Source organism: Merops nubicus, unplaced genomic scaffold (assembly GCF_000691845.1).
Source record: "Merops nubicus isolate BGI_N331 unplaced genomic scaffold, ASM69184v1 scaffold12645, whole genome shotgun sequence".
In the NCBI taxonomy this organism is placed as follows: Eukaryota; Metazoa; Chordata; class Aves; order Coraciiformes; family Meropidae; genus Merops; species Merops nubicus.
The window spans coordinates 5,471-28,794 of NW_008607672.1; the positions used below are offsets into that span (position 1 = coordinate 5,471).

The 23,324-nt window shown below is 38.0% G+C and overlaps 1 protein-coding gene across 3 annotated transcripts in view; it reads right to left on the reverse strand.

Annotated features, from left to right (window-relative positions):
- Positions 1-661: 661 nt before the first annotated feature.
- The window catches only part of TFDP2 (transcription factor Dp-2 (E2F dimerization partner 2)), a 32,401-nt gene continuing 9,738 nt past the window's right edge, over positions 662-23,324 (reverse strand). Inside the window, exons 4-12 of one of the 3 annotated variants that reach the window (XM_008940020.1) lie at positions 19,462-19,583; positions 17,922-17,969; positions 16,210-16,372; positions 15,576-15,719; positions 13,203-13,271; positions 11,445-11,596; positions 7,013-7,179; positions 1,983-2,088; positions 662-1,068 (exon numbers count right to left, since the gene is read on the reverse strand). In XM_008940020.1, the coding sequence (XP_008938268.1) occupies positions 885-1,068; positions 1,983-2,088; positions 7,013-7,179; positions 11,445-11,596; positions 13,203-13,271; positions 15,576-15,719; positions 16,210-16,372; positions 17,922-17,969; positions 19,462-19,583 (1,155 nt within the window). In that variant the 3' untranslated portion in view covers positions 662-884. Of the gene's footprint in view, positions 1,069-1,982; positions 2,089-7,012; positions 7,180-11,444; positions 11,597-13,202; positions 13,272-15,575; positions 15,723-16,209; positions 16,373-17,921; positions 17,970-19,461; positions 19,584-23,324 lie in introns of those variants that run through there. The other 2 variants (XM_008940022.1, XM_008940021.1) reach the window with 2 other exon arrangements.

Here is a 23,324-nt window from a genome sequence, read left to right on the forward strand (position 1 = left end):
AACACACTGACTGAGATCCTTAACAGAGGCCTTTCTTTAAAAAAACCCAGCACATGCCATAAAATCCAAGGGAATATAAAGTTAGAACAGTAAGGGAGAAGCTATACTAGATATGCTATAACCTAGAAATACTTTTTAACTTTTCTTTTCCTTGAAAAAAGCTGGTGCAGAGAATATTGTTTTTATCCTGACTGTTTAATAATGGCTAAAAATAAACATTATTTATAATAAATTAGGTCTGCAGCATAAATGAATATCTGAACCTTTCAAAAGAGACAAACTATTGTTACTTTTAGAGTATTTAAAATGGATTTAAACTATTTCAAGATTCATTTAATCACTTGCAGTTTATATTAAGAATCTTCTATACAGCAAGTTGAACATAAAAAAGCAAACATTCTAACAGTCCCTTTCCCCTAAAACAATTTTTAAGTAAGGTAGTTTGAAATAGCCACTCTAGCGCACTCGGGTCTGCTCTCTCTTCTTCTCACGGCAGCACAGCCAGCAGGCAATGCAAGAACTGGCAGCTGTTGACTGGCTGTTTTCTTCTCCACCTGGTAAAGATAAGGGGAAGACTTGAGGCAAAATGTCACAAAACGGAACCTGACGTTTACTTTGCTTTACTTTCTTTATCTCCAGGGTCTTTGTTCTTTTCCTTGGGTATAGTTGATAAAAAACCACTCCACTGTGTGTCTGCATGTCACACCGTGTTCAGTTACAAAAAGTTTTCAATTTCAACTGTGGATGAATTTGTTTTCAAGCTTCCATTTTGCTTCACTGAACACAGTGCCAACCAAGGGAAGAAACTTAAATAAAATCCAAATAGGAGCTCTCGTTAAGAATATTTATGAGCAGCACTTTGTATATTCCATTTTCTACTGTCCTTATTCTGGGGAGGAAGAATCCTCATCTTCATCCTCTTCATCTTCCTCATTGAATGAGCATGGAGTTTCTCCTCGTGACTCAGAGTAGTGTGATGTTGCACTGCTGGACTGTTGACTGCTAGGGGCAAGAAACTGCCCAGTTGCTAAGGCCACTTCAGCATCCAAAAACAAACCTGGATTCTCACTATCAAAACAACAGAAATGTTGAGGTTTAGAGGATTTCTCATGAAGTGTTAAGCTTTTTGTCCTCAGCTTTTCCTTTTGTTAAAGGATGCAACTAACAAGGAAAAATCCAAAAACTTTACATTTAGCACAGCTAATAGTTATGAAAACTTCTAAAATATTGGAATCTTGCATAAAATGTATTATTAGGTGGCTTTTTTCCCCCCGTAACCAACCATGAGAATTGCTTAAATGGAAGAAAGCTTAATGAAGAATAAATCCATCAGAGTTTTGTCAATACACAGGAATGTCTGCAATATGAAATTAAATAAGCTATTAAATGCCATGAGGAAGAACCTGTTCCAGAATAATCCCTCTTTCCATTTTTTAAAATACAGGCAACCTGTAAACAAAGTATGGTTGTTGAGCTGGTTTTGGACTGGATTTTTTTTAACATTGGTCGTTACTTTGTTTCTTTGGTTGGTTTTTAATTTAAAATTATTATTAGACTGTTTGGACTAAACTTCTTTGATGAGAGATTAAGCAGTAGCATATGTAGACACCAAACATTCTTTTATATTCTTCAGAAATACTATCAGGCTTTTTTCCACATATAATTACCTATTTGATGTCTATGCCCAGGCAGGAACTTAGGTTAATCAGGAAAACTCTGTGCTTATAATAATAAGGGCTTGGAAGTGATTCTATCCTTTTGAAACATAAATACAAAATAGGCACTATGTTCAAAATTCAAAGCATGTTGATCTGACTTTCCAAATATAATTATGAAAGACGACAGAATAAAAGACTTTTTTCACAGTCAAAAATCAGCCATAATAAACATCAGTTTTCCTGCATGTAAGTGGTATGAAAGCAGTGAGGTTACTGAAAGTACCACAAGGATGCATCACTATTCTTGAATAAAAAATTATTTACCTTGATTTAGCATCAGAAGTGTCTCCTGCAACCTCTAAATGTGAAACTGCTTGTGCTGAACTTGAAACTAATCCTTGGTTTATCCATGAAAACCCTGTAGACATATCTGGAAGAAAGCATAATTGTATTTATAAGCTATTTAATTTTTTCTCCCTTTTACAATCTTCAACTTTGCATTCCCTTTGCATTTAGGATTCTTTAGTTTAAAAGAGGAGGTAGCAGTAGCTCAAGTTGAATTTGTACCACAGATGTATGCTACAGGAGAAACCATCCTGGTTAACAAAGATGCAGTTCTCTACAGACGTGCACACACCCCCAGAGCCTCTGTGGATGCACCCAGGCCGTGCAGCCCCTCACACCCAGAACTGTGGCTGCTGCCAGGAGGCTTTTCCCTCCCTTGGTCTGAAGAGAATCCACACTGCAGGTGACCCTCGGTAGCAGCTCTATGCGCGACCACAGGTACCTGAAAAAAGTCATTAATGGCAGCTTCCTGCAGCCTACTGCCCCCACAGCTCCAAGGGCCTTTGCTGTTGTGCTCGGTGCAGGTACAAATGGAACTGTGCTTCTCAGGATTGAAGCTGCTGCAACAAGGCGACCAAGACAGTGTTTCACTCGTGTGTGTTCTGATGGCCAAAGGCAACCAGCTGGGGCATGGACGGACCACGCCACAGGTACTGTGGCAGCAGTGTGAAGGAGAGACCCTGCTGTACACTGCATGTCCAAGGGGTAAGTTGGTCTCCTCCCTGGGGAGAGGAAATTTTAGGATTAAAATGGTCTTGCAGTAGTGTTGAATTCCTTGAGGTAATTTGTTGAAAATCCTTTAAGGGACATGAATGGGTTGCTTACAAACCTCATAGCACTGGTATTCAAGTTCCCTAACAAATCACGTCTGTCAGTTGTTTCCAGTTACATGCATTTCTGCCAAGAGAATCGGCCACACGAGTCCCTTCACCCAATCAGACTTACAGGATTTTTTTTTTTTTGGCGGGGGGGGGGGTTTGATTTGTTTCTTAGAGAAGGTGTTGAAGGTGTTTCTAGTGATCTACCCAAATTATATCTCAACACAAAGTGAAAACTGAAATAAAGTTACCAGGATTGTCTAGTTCCTTTCCATGATGCTTGCATGTGGTTCCACTGCTGGATGCATTAAACCAGAAGTCACAGTCCTTACTATTATGTTCTGTGCCTAACCAACCTCTGTTCTGTACAGCATACTGGCAGTAAAATGGGACTGTACTATTCATATTTTATCTAGAATTGTTCTACAGTGGCAGATAAGAGGAATAACTGAATGTGTGTGTTACATATGATTTCTCATTTGTCAAGCTTTGGCTCCTTGAGATTTGGTGGTGCACTGCCTAGTACAGGGATTGCTTTAAGGAAGTTGTCACAGTCAGTGAGGTGTTTTTGTTCCTGCAGCAATCTCACTTCTCTTTTTACACCTCAAGTGTTTCAGTTTGAGCCCTTAGCTAAATAGTTCTACATGCTAAATTGTCAGGAACTCCTCTGTCAGATAAAGAGTCTGCAGTTAAGTACCCTGAACAGACCAGCTCATGAAGAGGGCAGAGGAAAGTAACCGTGTCAAAATGAAGAAATGGGCAGCAATGTGTAACCAGGATTGTGATGCTGGGATGCCACCTTAAGTTGGTGCAAGTGTCATGTTAGAGGTAACACTGTTCCTTCCATGGTAAGAAGCTGGCAAGTACTTTGGATGTAGTGCAGTCTACTGTAGGTCTGTCACTTTTTCTGGATTACCAGCTCAGCTGAAGCAACACTTCAGTGTTACGCTTCCACCGTAAGCTCTGGCTGAGCCACCCTGCCTTCTACTCTTGTGCCCTTTTGAGAGACAAGAAGCAGTAAGGTCAAGTCACGCCAGGTTTAGAAGTCTCTATTCATTATGGCAGTTCAGCAACAGAGACACGTGATACAAACATCTTTTAAGATACACATATTTTTCTTGGTGGTGTTAATGTGCCTTAGCTCCAGCTGATTTCAATGGCAGTCAGACATCCGAGGATCATACTAATGTAGCACTTAAGATACATAATCCTCCTGCAAAGAAAATGCACTAACAACGTTTTGATGCACACAGCAGTTCCAAGGAAATAATTATTTGACAATGTTTAATGCAACTAGAAGTTACTTTTTTTTTTTTTTCCCCAAGCGGAGGTAGTCCAAGTTTTGTTGTGAATTTTCACTGAACTTGTTCAGACTTGGATTCTTCCAACTGTTTCTCCAGGCCTATTAGCAATCATTGCAATTCAAACTATAGTTAGTCTTTTGAAATCAGTAATAATCTGACAAAAAGATGATGAGGCTAAGGGCCATACTGATGTATGGGAAACGACTCACCTACTTTGACATATTAGAAGAGGACTGGTTTCTACAGCAGTTGTGTTTGTGGAGCTGGCTAGTGTGGGAGAACTTCAATCTTGTAAATCAGTAAATTTACTCAGTGAATAAATAAGAGACCGTGATTTGCTTTTTATGTATACTAGTAATTGAAGCTAAAATACTTACAAGTGCCATCATGGGAGCTAAAAACTAGTTAATTATAAAAAATAGTGATGAGCTTTCTGTTTCACTACTCTGGCAGTGTAAGAGACAATGTCTAAAGGCTGCCGAGGTTAAAAATGGAAGGTATGCTGAGCCAGAAGTACATCATCAGGCAAATGCTGGCTTTTCAAGTACTGTGCAAAACATTTATATCTGTTTCCCTTATTTGTGAGTTACCTATACTATGCAATTCATACTCTTAACTCATATTTTGTGTTGTGTAATGAAGTAGCAAGCGATAAATAGAAGAAACCTTTAAAATAAATGTACATATTCTAGTAACAACACTTCTGAACTATTTTTTTCAGAGGCTGAAACAACTGAATGTAACCCATATCAGAAGGGTACATTACTTGCTTCAATGCATTTGAGTAGCATGTAAAACCATTCAGTTTCTTATAATTAAAATTCTAAATAGCAAACCAGCAACCAGAAACCTACTAGGGGAAAAAAATCCTAATCACAACACTCTTTAAGAATATGCAATCTTAGAATATGTATGTTTGTTTGTTTTCTTCCTGTTTATTTCCTTTGAAATTGTTTCTCACTCACAGTTGTTTTGCCATTAATGCTTTCAATAAAAAAACCCACCAGCAGTATACTGGTGTGTGATTATTTTTCAAAAGAAACTAAAATGAACTACTACTCACTAGCTTATATATGTAGTTTTATTGCTTAATTTGTTTTTACTCAATAAATACTGTAATGACATTTTTTTTAATGTAGATTTTTAATTTATTAATTTTAATTTTTTTTAAATGTAAAGAAACTGTGTTCTCTGAAGAGAAATTAATGCAGGTTTAGAACAACACAGAAATCTGTTAAATCTGTTGAAGACTGCAACACTGTTAAAAGATGTGGGTTCTGCTGCTTCCCCCTTTTTTCACATTATTGGTAAATCATGCCATAAATAATTTTTAGTTGAATGAACCAGCAGGGAACAAATGAAGATTTCTTTCAACTTCTCTTTTTGGCACCTGTGCAGCTTTACAAAAACTTGGTGTGTAATTTCAAAATTGACCAAACGTAAAATACAAAATCTTAGTTTTAAAAGCCACATGACAAGGGGACCAGGAAAACACAAACAATTATTGATAAAAATAAGCACATTTGATGTTTGGAAAGTTAAGACATTTAAAATGTACTCCTTTTTAGTGTATGTAACTGATTTCTCATTGCTATTCAGTATTTAGACATCACAAATTTTAAGAACCAGTTTAGTTCTCAATTGTCTTACATGGTAAAATCAGGAATACAAAAAACACATGTTCAGCTTCCTGACTACTTAACTGTATTTTTCTTAACAAAACAAAACAGCATTTTTAACATAAAGCCTGCATTTAAAAGATCCTGACACAAACACTAAATGTTGCCAACAGAAGGGAATCAACTGTAGGAGTTTTTTTTTAATAAAAAAGTTAAATGTTTCAAGTTTTCAACCTCCCTGTGTGAAAGACACAGTTTTATACTACTGTAATTTAAACAAGACCAAGGCCTAGTTAGTAGAGAATTCAGGGCAATAGCTTGGTTCCCCCCTTCCTTAAAAATGCAGGTTTGTATACAGTAATTCATATGATAATAGTTCCTGTACAGATGAATTCCCTCCAGAAACCTGAGAGACAGGTTTGGGCCAAGTGTCAAGCTTTAGATAGAGCAAGAATGTAGTCTGACTAAGGACTAAAGGAAGCGATTACAAATTTTAGCAGCTCTAGTCCAATGATGCACCACTGAAGGAGATCTAGGTGTCTGTTTAAGTGGGACCTTTTCAAACAGTATGAGCAGGGGAGGTAAAAGCCTCTGCATGGGATACCTGTCCTGGAACTCTTTGGAGCCTCTTGCTCTATGCAGAGAAACTCTGTTCTCAGACAGCACCTGCTGGCCATGTGCCTTATCCAGCATCACTGTTTTACGTGCTCAGCAAGCGCTGCCGTGGCTGGCCCCAGAGGAGCTGCCACCTGGGGATGCAGAGCACACAGAGTGTGTCTGCATGGACAGAGACACCCAGAATTCTGAGCTGAGTTCACCTGCCTCTGGCAAAGTAAAGTGTGAATGCAGCTGGGGCACATATTGATTACAATCAGCCAGTTCTAGATGCACTCTTTCTTGCCTTCTCCTCCTCAATATGGGAAGAGCTGCCTTCTCCCAGTTTGCTCCTCCACACATCAGCAGTTACTCAAACTGAATACTAATCCATGACAGTCTGTTCTTGTTGTCAATTTAGTTAAGAAATAATTTGCTCATAATACAGTTCACTGAGAAGCTTATTGTTATAAATCAGTGTGAATTACATTTACAGGACAACTATGATAAACCTTCCCAAATTTACTGCAAAACAACTCGTTTATGTACCAACCCTACTAACATCCATGTAACTTCAAATGCTATATACCTATATAGGTTCATATCATTAGATTTGCTTCAGTTAATGTTATGAAACATTTGATGAGGAACAACAGACGTCTCATCTAACTTACCTGTGATGTAGCCTTCCAAAGCTTTTGGCACCAGTGTTTTTGCAGTTCTTAGGTCCTCAGCTGAGCATCTGCCTGCCTCGAGCCCAAAGGACATTCCCATTCTTTTCAGCACTTCACTGTCATCATGAATCTCAAAAGCATTATCGAAATTAAAGAGGTATTCAAATCTGCATGTAAAAAGTCAAAGTGAGATGCTTTTGAAAAAAACCCACAGCTATGCTTTTTTTGATTATTTTTCATTTTCTTTTTTATTTTTGGTATGCACTGAGTTAAGTGTCTAGATTTTCCTTTATCTGTAAAAATTTGTTAATGAAAAAAAGAAGAGCAGCAAATGCTTTTCCTGTTCTGCTTCTATGACTGCCATACTTACAGGGTTTAAAATGGCACTTCCTCAAGTAAAGTCACTTCACTACTGCACGAGGAGTCTAAAATTTTCTACCTCATTAAGCAGGTTCAAGGGGGAAGAGGGAGGCCTTACTAAACACGAACCTTCACTTGTACTAAATCAAACACTTTTAAAAGTCACCAGCAGGCCTGTCACAAAAATAACTATTTTGGTTTTGCTTCTTTTACTGGCCACTTTCTGTTCCAATGTGCAACACTGTTCCTGTGAACCACCCTATTTACCTTGTTATAACTTTGCTTTTTTGGATGCATGTGGATGCAGGCAGCAAAGCAGTCTGTTTCACGGCTCTCTACATTCACAACCTACCATTTCTGCTGCAGGACTCTGGAAATGCTTTTCATTGCACATAGAAGTGGAAATAGTAATATAAAATTAATAGAGCTTTAAGACAAGCTGAGGCACTTATACCGGCCTTATACTATAATCACAGGCTATTAAAAGCCTGGACAGCACCAGCCCAGATGTTATAAGGTTAGTTCCCAGTACCTCACTTTCTGCTAACCAAACCTTCACCCCTGGAAAAGCAGGGATAAAGAGCCTTGGTGCTGTGCGAGCACTGCTCAGTGGTGGTCACAACATGGGTGTTATCAACACCCTTCTGACTCCCAGTACAAGAGCAACTGCACCAGGAGGGCTGCAATGGGAAAATCAGCTCAGCCAGACCAAATACATTAACTATTAACTGAATTCAGCTTTTATGGTACAGGATTAAAGGCTGTATTTATTGATAGCTCTGCATTTCTCCTCCCATGTGTTGTGGTTTTATACTGGATGACAGAAAGGAGCATAACTCCTTTTTTTCCTCCCTGTATGTTTCAAAAAAAACCCCCCACATTAATGGTAATACTTCTCCAGTAGAGTTTGTAGCAACCTGCAGTCCCTAACACAGGAGTCCTACATTTCTACCTTTGCTGTTAATAGCAATTTGACGTTTTCTTTCAGGCACCTGGCATGTGAACTGCTGGCATGAACAACATCCAAGGCTACAAAGATGATGAGAGGACTGAAGCTTCTCTGATGAGGAAAGGCCAAGAGACCTGGGTCTGTTTAGCCTGGAGATGACTGAGAGGACCTCTTATCAATGCTTACCAGTATCCAAAGAGCAAGTGTCAAGAGGATGGGGGCATTCTCTGAATCTGTGAAATACTATAATCTGCATAGTCTAACTTGCAAAACCACTTAGATTTTTTTTTGTCTAAAACCTATCACCTGGCATCTTCTCTTGATGTCTCTTAACTTTTGTAGCAACTGTGTACAGCTGTTCTCTGTGCGCATTCCCTGTGTCACCCATGATTTTATATACACCTGTGGATCTTCTGTCTGCTCTCTTCTGGGCCAAAGAGTCCATCTGTTCCTTCTGTGAATGTCTTTTCATAGCTTTGGGCACTCTTGATGCCCTTCTGTCTCTCTCTCCTACTTATATTCCTTTTCCAAGAACAAAATGGCATATAGTATTCCAGATATAAAAACACTGTATGTACCTAGTTTTACATCATATTTCTTACTGATTTTCATAGTAATTCCCAGCATTATTTGGCCATCACTGAGAAATCGACTTTTGTTCTCAGTTATCTACTGGGCTGCCATCTTACTGTTCAGTGCTAAAAATTAGGTCCAGAGGCCAATTCTGTGTAGACAAAGTTTGTGTATGGTTCCTGTCCCTTTCCCATGGTAAGTGCAAATTTGATCAACAATGAACCTAATATGGATTTTCTGCTCTTGTAAGCAAGTCTTACTCTAAGGGTACAATAGCCTACTTCTGACACTTTCTCTAATGAATAGATTTCCATCTCCAATGGCAAAATCATCTGCATTTCCTGTAAGAATAGAGATGTTCTAGCTTTCCAAGTTTTTGGTACATCTGTTGTATCTGAATGCTTAACAAGGTATTCTGGTACCCCCTCTTTTTCCTAAGGCCTACAGTTGGTTATATTGAAGCACCATATACATGCAATAAATTTTTCCTGTTCAAGTGCCTCATCTTTTAAACATAACTTTTAACTCCTCCCTTTTTATCTGACTCTGCTTTTATTTACTCCAAATTCAGAAATGTCATACCCCAGTATGCTGCTTGGCACCTGTCTGTCTTCTCAAACTAAACAGAACTCACCTTTTTGTTTTACACGTAAGAAATGTCATTCTGTCTTGGCTAGATAAAGCCTGTTCTTGCACAGAAAAAAAAATCAGAAGACAAGAACTTATGTTCCACACGATGTCAAATCCCCCCTTATATGTACCATTTTCACAAGCAATTATTTTCTTTTGGAAGATCCTCTGTAAATACATTTTTGAGTAGCTAGTGCTGCGAGCTTATCTGTTATTTGGACTTTCTATCATCACCTGCTGTTGCATCATAAATACCAACCAGCCTATGCTTTGTATAAATGTTACTTGGGAGAAGAAAGGAAGATGAAAGCCCATTAAAACAGGGGGCTATTAACTGAGGTTGAAAGGCAAGCACTCAAGTTGACCAGTAGAATTAGGCAGCACAAATACTGCTCAACAAATTTAAGTTCTCCAAACTATATTTTAAAATTTATTTTTAAAATTTAAGTTCTCCAAACCCAGTGACCACTTTTGCCAACTGCCTTATTTAGCAGATCAATGCAACAGTGGTTTAAACATCAGCAGTTTCTGGCACTGTTTATGTACATACTGCTGCTGCCACTAATCAGTTGCACAAATAATAACCAGAGTGGAAAGCTTGTTTAATTTAGGTTGTACAGTTACTGACCTCCAGATGACCATAATATTGAAGCTGAGTCACATAACCTGAAATATTAACAACCTAAATAATTTTGGTGTGCTCATTTTTAGCAGCACTAGTTTCTTACAGTTTGATATTGCAGAAGCATGTTACACTTTTAAATACCAGTTTAATGTGACAATTTCAAAGCAGTAGTTCTGAAGTTTCAGTTAGGAGGTCCTTTGGCTTTTTAATGACTTCTAACCTGAATACAAAGCAGTTTAAAAGTGCAGTAAGAACTGTACAGTATGCCTACAAGATAAGAGTATAGTTAAGCTAAATCAATATTGATTGTAAAATTCCCAAATTGCTGAATTACAGTGCTGATGGGAGTATTCCAAATGTTTTGTCACAGAACGTACTGGACTCCAATCAAATTTTCTACAAAAATTCAAATTTTAATAGTATTGCTTTTTTGCATGCTGGTGCTTAGGTTACTAGTCTAGTATAGAATAGATCAGACTGTCTATTTTTGCTGTATATTGACTTGAAGTTCAAAGCAGGATTTGTGTACCACAAAGTGAAATCTTCATCCTACAGTATTAAAACAAAGCCAGCTATTTTCAGATAATAAACTGGTTGTGATCTAATAAACCTAACAGCACCGTATACGTTCAGCCATGTTTTCACAGAATGAAGAGTATAAGCACCCAAAAGTATATAAGTGGGAAGATGTTCAGATTAATATGTGTGCAACCACAGCAGTTTGCTTACAAAGACTGTATTTCAAATTTCTATGTAACTTCCTTCCTTTTTTTCATACACAGAGCTAGTTGCAACCTTTTTGCTATTAAAAGACACTTTCAAAGTTGTTATCAAATTTAGGACGCTACTTCTGTGTAACACGGATCACTCTGTGTTTCTGACAAAATACATTTATGTCATACTCAGATTAAGAATTCAGAAGCACCACCACATGCCTTCATTTAAAGTTAGTGCTGTCCTAGTACATGATTTCATAGTTATTTCTCCTGTGAAGTGAATGCTCTTTCTAATGTCAGTCTGAAGTGCCTTTTACAACAGTGAAAGTCAGCCTGTTTTAACTAGTGGTTGTAAAGAAATGTTGATAGACTTTTCCCTATTACTACTGTGGTTGCATTAAATAAAAAAACAAAACAAAACAAAAACCCTCAAACCAAACCAACCTCCCATGCACCCCCTAAGAAACAGCAGCAAAATTAAATACATAATTACTTTTACTAAACTAGACTCTCATCATTCAAAGAAAAATCTTGATTCACAAAGAAAACAAAATTCTAAAAATTGCTAGAGACACTCACTTATCACTCGATATGCTGCAGTCTATAACTGTTCTCTTGCTAGTGTTGACTATTAAAAAAGGCAGCTGTATTGTTGAGTTCAAAGCTGGAGGCCCTTGATTTTGTTGCTCATTTTGCTGATTTCTTTGTACCAAGTTTTTGAATGCTATTTGCTGTAGAAAAGAAGAAAGAAAAATGATCACTGACAACAAAAGAGCAGACCACAGTGTTCCCAGGAAGCGGAACTTCACAGCTCTTATTTACCAACTCTTAGTATCTGCAGTAATTTTCTGTCAAAAAGGAAGTTGTGGCCTGACTTTCTCTTTGCACTAGTGTAGCTCACCAGGAACCGAAGTTAAACAAAATATTTTTCACACATATGCTAATGGCTATGCTGCTCTCACAGTCTCTGAAGAAGAAATAAAAAAGGAGCACTAAAGCTTGGTGAAGAGTGGTTCCCCACTCCTGGAGTCAGCGGTCTTCTCCCCTATTTTATATGTATTGTTACCTCAGACCAGGAGCTAGTCACACTGAAACCAAAGTTAACAGATATCATTCCCATGATATATATTCTCTTCCCTCTCTCATCCATCACCTGCTTTTCTCTCTCAAACGTAGTTCTGAAATTCTTCTCCGAAAGTTTTTAAACAGGTGGCATCCATAACACCACTCCTCTGTACTGAATTCTTCTATCTGACTGCAGTATGTATGACAATCTGGGCTTAGGAGGTGTTGTTCGAGGGACTGGAAGGCAATGTACTTACCCACTGTGAGGCACTACTGATTCCATTTAAGGGGAAGGTGAATAGACAGAATCCCGAAGGACTGGTAAACATTTGACAATGAACATAATCAAGGAAACTATGACAGTGTTAAATAGTTAAGGGAGTGCAACTCTGTCATTTTTAGACTAATAATTAAGAAGGCCTTATTTTCATGAGAATAATTTCATGTTACTCTAGAGAAGCTGCCAATTTATTAGGTTAGACAGATGGAATCAGATTTTGTGCCCTAATTTGTGGAACAGTTTCTGGTGATGAAAAAAGGAGAAGCATCAAGTATTTAAAAGTTTCCGTGCCTAACTACATGAAAATTGTATCAATATAGTTGCATCAGGAAAAGAATAAAGCCTTATTGCATGTAACCTCATAAAAAATTTTGATTCCATTTTAATTACTGAAAGTTGCACAGACCAAAACACTTAAGAATGCTCATATCTGTATCTATAAAACGTTACTTTATAAGCAAAGATGCAGTTGAAATATATTTCTGTAATCAAAGCCAAAACTCAAATCATCTCAAAGGTACACAGCAGAATGTAGAAGAGCTGGACGTGCCAGTGTCCCCCTCTCAGGATCCAGAAATGTCCATCTCTGCCGAAACAACTCTGTCCACATTGTCTCAAGTTCAGCTGTAAATTTCATAGTTTAGAATCAAAGAGAAATTTCCCAGTAAGAGCTACTCAGAGATGGTAACTCTGGGGGACTTGCAGTCAAAGAGGTCTCATTCCCACTGATGTTGACCGAGCTTCAGCAGAACACTTAGACAAGCTTTTGGAACACAGATGCAGCATGCTGATTTACAGCAGGTAAAAATGAACCAGAAAGTGACGATAAGAGGTGCCCCTACTAGAATCCAGAAAGGCCAAACTGTGAAGCTTTTTTCCCTAGTATACAATAGCTGCTAAATAAATCTAGAAAGAACTTCCCAAGTTCTAACATGTCAAATTTGCACTTAATAATTTCATTTATAGAAAAAAAAAATTAAAATTAAACATACTTGCAGCAGCAGTTCTTGTAGTTGGGCTCGCTTCTGTTTTATCCTTTCAATCCGCTTCTGTTTTTCTATCTTAAAATATAAATGTAAAGGCATCAAGATTTTTACTTAGTTACTATGTCTGTTCCACTGTGCCAAACTGAACAGGCTTTAGAGCTGTATCAGTGTGCTAGCACCATTACAGGATTCCACATCCTTTGTAAACCGTGGTGAACTCCACAGCACAGTCAGTAATTGGCACAAGTCTTTTCAGCACTACTCATGTCCCAGATTTTCTTCTTTCTCAAACCAGCTAACGAGTTTCTCCATACAATAGGTCTGACAAACTAATGTATTTCTTTGTTTCTTCTCTTTGAACTCCAGTTCAATCATTATTCAATCAATAATCAATTATTGCAGGAGACTGTATATTTCCCTGCTCATTCCTCCTCTCTTTTGTTGTGTGGAGTGCTGATCAGCACCAAATGAAACACTTGCTTGAGGAGGTGCTTTGGGTGTTTTTTTGTGTGTTTTCTTTTATTTTTTCTCCTCCTGCTCTCGACTCTTTTTGAATTCTAGTGTTCTCCTAGCTGCAACCTACTAGACATAAATGTGTGGAGACTGGGCTCAGGATCATCATCTGCATCTTACCAGTGACATCTAGTTCTTGTTTGGACCACTCATTTGAGACTTCAGAACACTAACAAGATTTCAGCAAGAAAAAGAGGGTAGAGGTAACATTTTCTGTGTAAGCACAGAATCAATTTCTCTCAACAGTTTTGTTAATGGCAGTTTATGGGGCAAAGCTATGCACAAAATATGCAGTTTGGGACAGCAATAGCAGTGCAGGAAGTGGACACCAACACAGCAGACACAGGCACTCTGGGGCAACCCTGATGAGTAGTTATGTTTAAAAGGTAACATCATTCTGTTGGTGCCAGCACTGCAGCACTGCTCCCGGAAGTATTAAATTCTAAAACTATCTTTTCATTCACCTGCTGAAACTAAATGATGCTGACTTTTAAAACTAAGCTGGCCTAAACTCTCCTATTTTACTTACAATGTTGCTTTGTGGTGCTTCACCCCGCAGGTTCAATGTTTAAAATGTTTCTTTCAAAGCACAATAAATTACAGCTATGATTTAGACATGGTTTCCGTCTAACAAGGATTTTTGTGTCAATTTCTCATTTTTGTACTGGTAATCTTATTATGGAACTACGCTATAAGAAGAATTGGCACTTTATACAAGCAAGCTTTTAAAGCCAAATCTCATTTTCACACCACAAAGACAGCTTTATTTGGTTCTATGTCACAGGAAGAAACATTTTAAGAAAATGTGCCTGGCTTCCATTTCGTGCATATATAATTAGAGCCTAAAATAATGAATAGCATATGATCACTGTAGATGAACCAACGAAATTCAAGTTCCGTATCTGCAACAATAATCTGTACTGAAGATAACGCATTCACGTGAATGCATGTAAAATGTAGATTTATCCATTATCTTTTTTTAAAAAGAATACAATGACTGAGCATATGCATAATGCTTTGGTGGATCTCTCTTCCGACTTGCTGTAATGGACAAAGACAGTAAAAGGTTTTCTAACCACATCTTGTGATAGAACTGAAATTACACAAAAAAAGATTTGTTCTGTACTAGAGGCATCCCACCCACCTTTTAAGGTATTTAATGTGAGTCATAAGTATCAAAAATACTATACATATTAAGATGTATTTACAGGCAGTCACCACAGCACTCTGCAGTAAATACAGTAACTTGTGCTGTTTATTTATAGAGCATGGCCTGGAGGACAAGCGACATTTATGCAAATAAATTCTGGCGTCCCTGCAAAAACATGGTAACTCTCAGCCTGCTGGAAAAAAATTGGACATAACCAGTAACTAAAACTTTTTTTTCCCCTGACAGTTCATAACTTGTATTTGACATCCTAGCAGGAATTATTTTTCAATTTAATTTTCTTTGAATGGCATTTCCAAGTACAGATATTAATGAAAATTTAATCTCCTTTTAAATGTATACCATTTTGTAAGCATAACTGTCCCATAAATTCCTTTGACTTTCTTCTGGTTAATTCAGGCTACTACAGACTTAATCTTAAAAGTAATCCCTGATTTAATCAATGTTGACTTTCCTAAGGTAAAGAATTTTTTTAATCCTCATGAAATATATACTAAATGAAACTGATCTAAGCATACATAATCATATTTTCAGTTTATTCAAATATCAAATAATAATTTTCATAGTGTTTTTATACATATAGATTTTCATACAACCAATCAGGCTCAAATTGAGAAAATAAACCCTCTTCTAAAGTAGAGCAGCACCATTTTCACAACCTGTGAACTATACAGAATTTCCCATCTACCTCACTTTACCTCTAGATTCTGACATTCCTGAGCTGAATTTGTAGGAAGGCCGATCCATCTGATTTCCTTCTTCTCCTTTGAAATGATGTTCATTGCCATCAGGACATTAAGAGCATCGTAGACTCTCCGTCTAATATTTTTCTGATCATAAGCCTGCTAAGAAAACAATGCAGCATTAATTACAACAAAAGACTTAAAAAAGGAAAAAAAAAGACTGAACACATCCTTCCCAGATAGGTAGAATATATTCATCTGTGCTACCACTTGGATACCACATGACATGTTTGGTTGCAAAGGGAAGCTTCAGGCCTGCTTGAGGTGTCTGTGCAGCAAATTCCCACCATGGCAAGTCTGTTACAGTTGAAAAGCCTGACAAGACCACACGTGGTGAGTTCAAGAGTAACCTTCTTAAAAGATAATTATTTTCGCAAACCTCTCTACTTTGTTTATGATTTAAAGAAAGTTAAATTCTTTGGTTTAATTCTATATTTTTAATCTTCAGAGGGTAAGATGTATTTGGGCAGTAGTTAAATAAGTGATGGAAATTGGGCTGTGGCAGGGCAGTGCAGAAACAGAAAGGACAGAGTTCTGTGACAAAGCAATCCTGAAATGGTGCAGTAAATTTCAACATGTCTTTGCTTACCGAGTCGGTAGCCAAGTGGCTGTTAGAATTTGTGAATTCTGATACTAGCTCATCAGCGACTTCATTGTATGAAGTTGTTCCTTTACGTTGAACTTTTTCACATACTTTCATTGAAAAATGTCTGAGACCCTTCCCGTTTTTATCTCCTTTTTTGCTTCTCTTACTGGAAGGAGAAAAGTAATTATTTTAATACACAGAATGTTAACAAGCTACTTTTTTACACAGAAAAATATTAATTTTTGCACCAGGAATCAAGACTCATAACATTATGTGCTACCTAAATGAAAGATAAAACCATTCTGCATTTCTTAATCAGTTTCTTACTTCTTACAAGTTGGCGAAAAAGTACAGTGTAGCCCTTTGCCCTTTCTTGGCCATATCTGCATTGATACTATTCGAACACATCCTCCTGGGCAGAGGTTAAATAAAAAGGTTTTGTGATTCATCTCAAAGGAGTTTCACAAAAGAGCAACCAAAAAAACAGGGCAAATCTCACAAGGTGTTTATATGCCTGGAAGCCAGATTTACAGGGAACTCTCATGTTTGTGCTTAAAACAGAAAGGCTCAGACATCTCTATTTACAATACTGCAGACAATACCTTAATTATCCTAAAGACAAAGTTTAATATCTGTGCCATCATAGTTAAAGACTGAGTTACAAGAATCTTTTTTGTGAAAAAAGTACACATTCATTTTGTTTTATGGTGCCAAATTAGTAACTGGAAACTGTCAAGAGTTATTTTACATTCACCTTCTCCAGAAAACAAAGAGCTTACGTTATGGTTATAGAAAAAACAGGAATAATTTGTTTTATCACACAAGCTAGATTTGGATGCATATTTCAGTAGAAGCCTTTAAAAAGCTCAGCTCTATTGTGTGTTTTTTTTTTTAATTTTATTTTTTATTTTTTTAAATTACAGGTTTACAGGTTGGTTTGTTAATATGTTTCAGAGAGATCTATCATTTTACAGATGAAGGTCTAGTTCTGTCAACAGTAACGAGCTAAACAAAAGTTTTTTATTATGAGGGTGGTGAAACACTGGAACAGGCTGCCCAGAGAGGTGGTAGAGACCCCATTCCTGGAGACATTCAAGGTCAGGCTTGAGAAGGGGGGGCTCTGGGCAACCTGATCTAGTTGGGGATGTCCCTGCTTACTGCAGGGGAGTTTGACTAGACCTTTTGACACCACTTCCAACTCGAAGCATTCTATGATTCTATGAAAACAAAAATACAAGAGTGCTTTTCAAAATTTTGAATTTAAGAAAATATAGCACTGGAAAGAAGGACAGAAAAAAAGGAAGAGTGGAAAGGAACATTAGAAGATTTATAAAACCCTGCAACACTCCTAATCTCTACACAATTATTCAATTTGAGTAACACCTGATAGGTAAACAAATAAAATCACCAAGATCATTTGTTTACAAGTATTTGTCACACTGAAAACCAGAACTGTTTCTGAAGGGGTGTTGTGGGTTTTCTCTCCACAGCTTCCAGAATCATCTCTAACAGCACATGTATGTATCAGGAAGTCATAAAGCAAAGAGTAATGAATTACAACCACAAAGAATAACATACAACATAGCTTTTTATGTGGAGGAGTTAAAACTGCTGAGAATGGGAACTGGACAGCTGCCTCTCTGAAGGGCAGATCTGAAGATGTAACACAGGTGTGCCTGTATACATAAAAGATATGCATGCTCAGTAATACTGACCTTTCTGAAAAGTCCGATTCTATAAATTCTCGAGTCCGCTTTTTGTCCCTAAGAAAAGACAATTCAAACTTAGATGAAAATAACATCATATATTTATATTTAGACTAACAAAAATCAATGCATTTGGGACCTAAATGGGTACTAATGTTAGCTGTTACATTTTTTTGGGAAGGGGAAAATAGCACACAGAGAACTCGACAAAACTGGAGAGAAGGTGGTCAAGACTTCAGAGGCTGTCTGAGCTCACTACTAGACATGTTCTATTCCAAATTTTACCATGCTTTGCCTGTTTGATTTTAGGGAATTCACTTCATCTGAAACTGTAGGAAGTGCTGATGTGAACTAGATAACCAAATCCCATCAAAGAGGAAAAGCTGGGCTCCTTTGAAAATTCTTATTTAAAATTCCTCCACCTGGAAGAAGAATGCCCTTAAACAGCAGATAAGATATATCCTGTATCTTCAGGACATAGAATGTTTTGGTATCTTTAAATAAAAAACAAGGGAAAACTATTCTCGTACTAGGGCTCATGCATATAAAGGTGAGGAGAACGCCTTTGAGTTTCAAACTCAAAACAGGTATCAAACACCTTTTTCAAATAAAATCAGAACTAACTGGATTCAAAAGGTATTTGAGGAGATAAACACCTACTCAGCATAAAAATCAAGCTTAAAATCTGATCATGTGGGCATGCAGGTTATTGACACTACGGTGGGAATATAGTGACTGCGAAGTACAAGCCTGTGACAGTCCTTGCCTACAGCACAGAATGGAAAAAGTCAAGGTACAAACATTATACTCCAATTTCTGCCACGTCCTAGGTGCTCCATTGTTCCAACACTAAAGCTGGAAAGATACTACTGACAGTCATTACCTCTTTGGAAAAATTAACTTGAAGACAGAAATAAATAACTTCTTAAATTTCAGAGGCAAAGCACCTAATCTGTCTTGAGCCAGATAAGTTCAGCAGTACTGGTATTAAGACAAAAATAAATAATGAAACATCATAAAGACCAGATTTCCTTAGAAGAGAGTGATGTTACTCTGGAGTACCTCAGAACCCCATGAAAACTTCTTGCTCATGTAAAATAATAAAAATACACAGTGTTTTTGTTCAAAATTTTCCATAAGAGTTTAATTCTTAAATGTCTCTTCAAGTGTTTTTGACAGTCTCCTCCCCTCTGTTGGCACCTGCTGATCTGCTCAAGAACAATGCTACTTGGCTATACCACAAACTTATGAAAATAATAAGGCTTCTTTTAACAGGACTCATGAATTTGCAACTCTCCATTTTCACAAACAGATACTACCATAACTCAAAATTAAAACAGGCAGGGAAGTGACTGCTGTTTATACTTTTGTGCTCACATGCTCCAGACATCAAAAGTGCTAATAGGCTAAAAAGGATATTTGTTTTGTTTGTGCAAGAACAAGAAGATGTAAGCCAACATATAGATACAACAGTAACAATAAAAAGAAAAAAAAAAAAAACAAAACACAACAGACCCTCAAACATCACTAAATAAAACAAAAGTCTTACCCTGGGACCCAGCCAGAAGCTTCTGTTATGTGTGTCTGTGTGACCATTGTTGGAGCTGGGTTATATGGACTTCCAATCAGAATACTCCCTGAATTGGTCAGTCTTTGTGATGTGCTTATGATCTATGAAATTGAGAAACAAAAAACACAGTTCTCTTAAGAAAACAGAGGTTACCACAGCCTAGAATTCATAATAAGCATGGTACTAAGAAAGAAACAATGCTATACCAGACATGAGCTGCAGCCAAAATACACAGATGTCATCAGAAGATCTTCACAAATAAAGTAATGACAATGCTGTTTTCTACTAATTTTACCTTTTGTTATTCATATGGACAATATCTAAAAAAATAATCAATAGGTATGGCAGATAAGATCTGTACCTATATATATATATATATATACATATACACGTTTCTTTCAGAGTATGACTAGGCAATTTCTTAATCTCTGTCATCAGTAAAGCCTCTTTTCCGAAACCTTTCTTGGATTTCTCTTGTGATTGTTTGTCTTTGGTACCAAAGATAATTTGAGCTGCAGGCAAAAAAATTATTCCTTCCAGTTTCTAGTATTCACAAGAACTCACGGTATTCCAGCAAGTTAATAGTACAACAGTGTACCTATGGAATTAAATGTAATGTTTCTACAGTATAGATAGACTCTGCATTTATTCAAACCTGGTGAAATTGTATGTTACAATGATTGCTAACACTAAGACTGTTTCTCAACTTTTAAATCACATCTAAGTTCATTCTTTGAAGTATTTAGAGATATCTAATTAGATAGTATTTAAATATAAAGAATTTAGAAAGTATTTTAAAATTAAATACCATTCATTAGTTAATCCTTAAAATAAAACACATTAAATGATTTTGATTCCAGTATGGTACAATTCACACCAAAACTTCTGGGACTATGCTTTTTACTCATACACCTTACTTTGCTTTTTAAAACTTTGCTTTACTTTTACTCCATTTGTAACTGATATTTTCAGTACTTACTGTATTAAACTCTGTAGATTCCTTTACTACTTAACTTATGCAACACCAATGCAAGTGTATGGCAAATACGTTGTTTAGTGTCCATCAACAAGGTTTAAACAAGTATGAAAAAACAGTATCTGAAGAATTTTGCACTTCCTTAGCTCAATGAGCATTACTTCACTTCTCTCCTGACACCACACCATGATTACCTGTATGTATTTTTTATCTTAAAGACATAAATTTAACTTATTTATTTTTGCAAGTGGAGAGCTTGGCAGAAACAAGTGAAAAGAGAAATCTGGAAAACCGTAACAGAGGTACAAGCTGGTTGATGCTGGAGGACAAAGATCCCTGCCTGGCTGCTTTACACACTGCAGTCAGCAACAGGAAAGGTATCAACTTTTATCAACGTACCGCTACACTGGCTTGAAGTCAGAAAAATTTTGTGATAGAATGATTGACTTTTAAAAGCTTGCTAAAGTTCAGCACTGGTGTTAACAGCAGTAGATAGGTGGGAATCAGCAATGCAGTATTTCAGTTACACATCAACCTAATCCACGAAAACGCTGCCTGTGATTTTCTTGCAGCACCACCAACCACGTTTGCTTGCAGCAAACCCATAGCTCTGCTGGCATATGACAGACGCGTGCGAGGGAGAAAAGATCTGAAGTATTTTGCATACTGAAATGCACTGTACCACCTCTCTGAGGCTTCACATTGCTCTGCTGTTGTCTCGTGTATCACAGATCAAATGTGTTCTAAAAGAGCACTTTATGTCCAATCTCTAGAATTTTCTTATAACAGTCACTCCAATAAACTGAGGTGGCAAATTCCCGTTTGGGTGCTGCCGAGACAGACCTGTCCAGTTTCTGCTGTCCCCTGGTGCCACCTAGAGGAGAGCAGCTCGCTCCCCAGGGCAGCCACCCAGCACAAACCCCACCACCTGCAGCAGTCTCCAAGCTGCAGGTTCTCAGACACAGATGTCACGGGTGTACAAATCCCTGTTATTTCAGTGTCACTTTTAAATTTATTATCGAATGTTTGCTTTTACAAACAACACTATAATGTGAACTTTCAGAGGACTAAGTCCATCCTAACAGTAAACATTTTTCCAGTGTGGCTGAAGTAACCCCATAAATTCACTGCACAATGTAAAACAGAAAAAGAAAACCTCCCCCTAATTTAGCAAATAGAACATCTGTAGGATGTGTTAAAACCATGTAATGAAGTACTAACATTTTACCAATAATATGCTGTCAAATTTACACTTAAAAATTAAATCTAAAGAAACTGTAACAAGAACCTGTACACAAGAATCCAGCCTACAAATTGTGCTGATCTCACCCATTTGCACAGCCCAATTCCAAGAGATTCACAGCAATGAGCACCCTTCAGCAAACAGCCCACTCCACTGATCCTGGGGACAGCCAATTCTTTATCCACTGTGAAATCCATGTCTTTCCAATGTAGAGACCAGGATGTCTTGCTGGACAATGTCAAATGCTTTTCACAAGTACGGAGAGATGACATCAGTTGCTCTTCCCTTTTATCCACCATCACCGTAACTCTATCATAAAAGGTCCTCAAATTTGTCAGACACAGTTTGCCTTGGTGAAGCCATGCTGGTTGCCACCAATCACCTCCTTGTTTACTATGTGCCTTAGCAGAGTCTTCAAGAGAATCTGCTCCATGATCTTGCCAGGCACAGCCAGATCTTGGCTGGCCTGTAGTTGCCCACTGGAGTTGAACTCCACCAGACTGCCATGACTTTTCAAATAGGATGGAAAGTGGCTTCGCAACTTCATCTGCCAGTTCCCTCAGAACCTGTGGATGATCTCGCTGGGCCCCATGGATTTGTACATCTTCAGATGCTCTCAAACCTGATCTTCACTTACAGCAGGTGGATCTTCCTTCTCCCAGTCCCTGCTTTTGCCTTCTGCAAGTTGGGCAGTGTGGCCAGAGCCCCTGCTGGTGAAGACTGAGGTAAAGATGTCATTCAGTACCTCAGCCTTCTCCATAGCCCTCATAACCAGGACTCCTGTTTCCTTACAGAGAGGGCCCACACCCTCCCTAGCCCTCCCTTTGTCACTGACATACCTGTTAAAGTTTTTCTTGTTACCCTGGCCAGATTTATTTTTTTTCTGGGCTTTAGCTTCCCTAACCTGATCCCTGGCTGCCCAGACAACGCCTCTGTACTCCTCCCAGGCTACCTGTCTTTGCTTCCACTCTGGGTCTTTTTGCATCTTAGTGTGTCCAGGAACACACACTCTCTGTGACATCCTTGACTCAAGCCCCTGGTAAGCAGCAGAGCTCTCTGGATAGTGCATCTGGTCAGCAAATGGGTCCCACTGTACCTCACAAAAGAGAATCATCTGTTACTATCACCTTTTGCTCTTTCTTGGTTGCACTATTGTTTAACGTGGAGTCAATCTGGCTGCCTTAGCTCTGAGGTGTTACCTGATGCAATCTTTTTTTTTCCTCTTCAGTCTGCAGAGACATAAAGCAGTTCTACAGGGGCACCTCAGGCTTTCAGGGAGGTCTCCTCCTTCTGCTAGTTCTGACCTCTACAAGTTTCCATTCTTCAGCACTGTTGGCTTCCTCCTATCTGGGTGTTCCAGTGGGGGATTTTTTGGCTGTTTGGCCATAGGCAGGGGGTTCACTGCAGATTGCCCTTGGATCCAGCTAACTCTCTTCTTCTGCCTCTTTGATGCTATGTAGCCTTTTGACTATCTCCTGCAGCTCACCCCTGAGCCGCAGGAGTTCCTCCACCTTAGCAAACCTTTTGCAGGCAGGTTTGCCACCCATCCCTGCCCCAGAAGAAAGGTCTAGACACTTCCTACAGACTGAGGTCTGCATAGCAGCCTTTCCCTTCAGCAGCTCT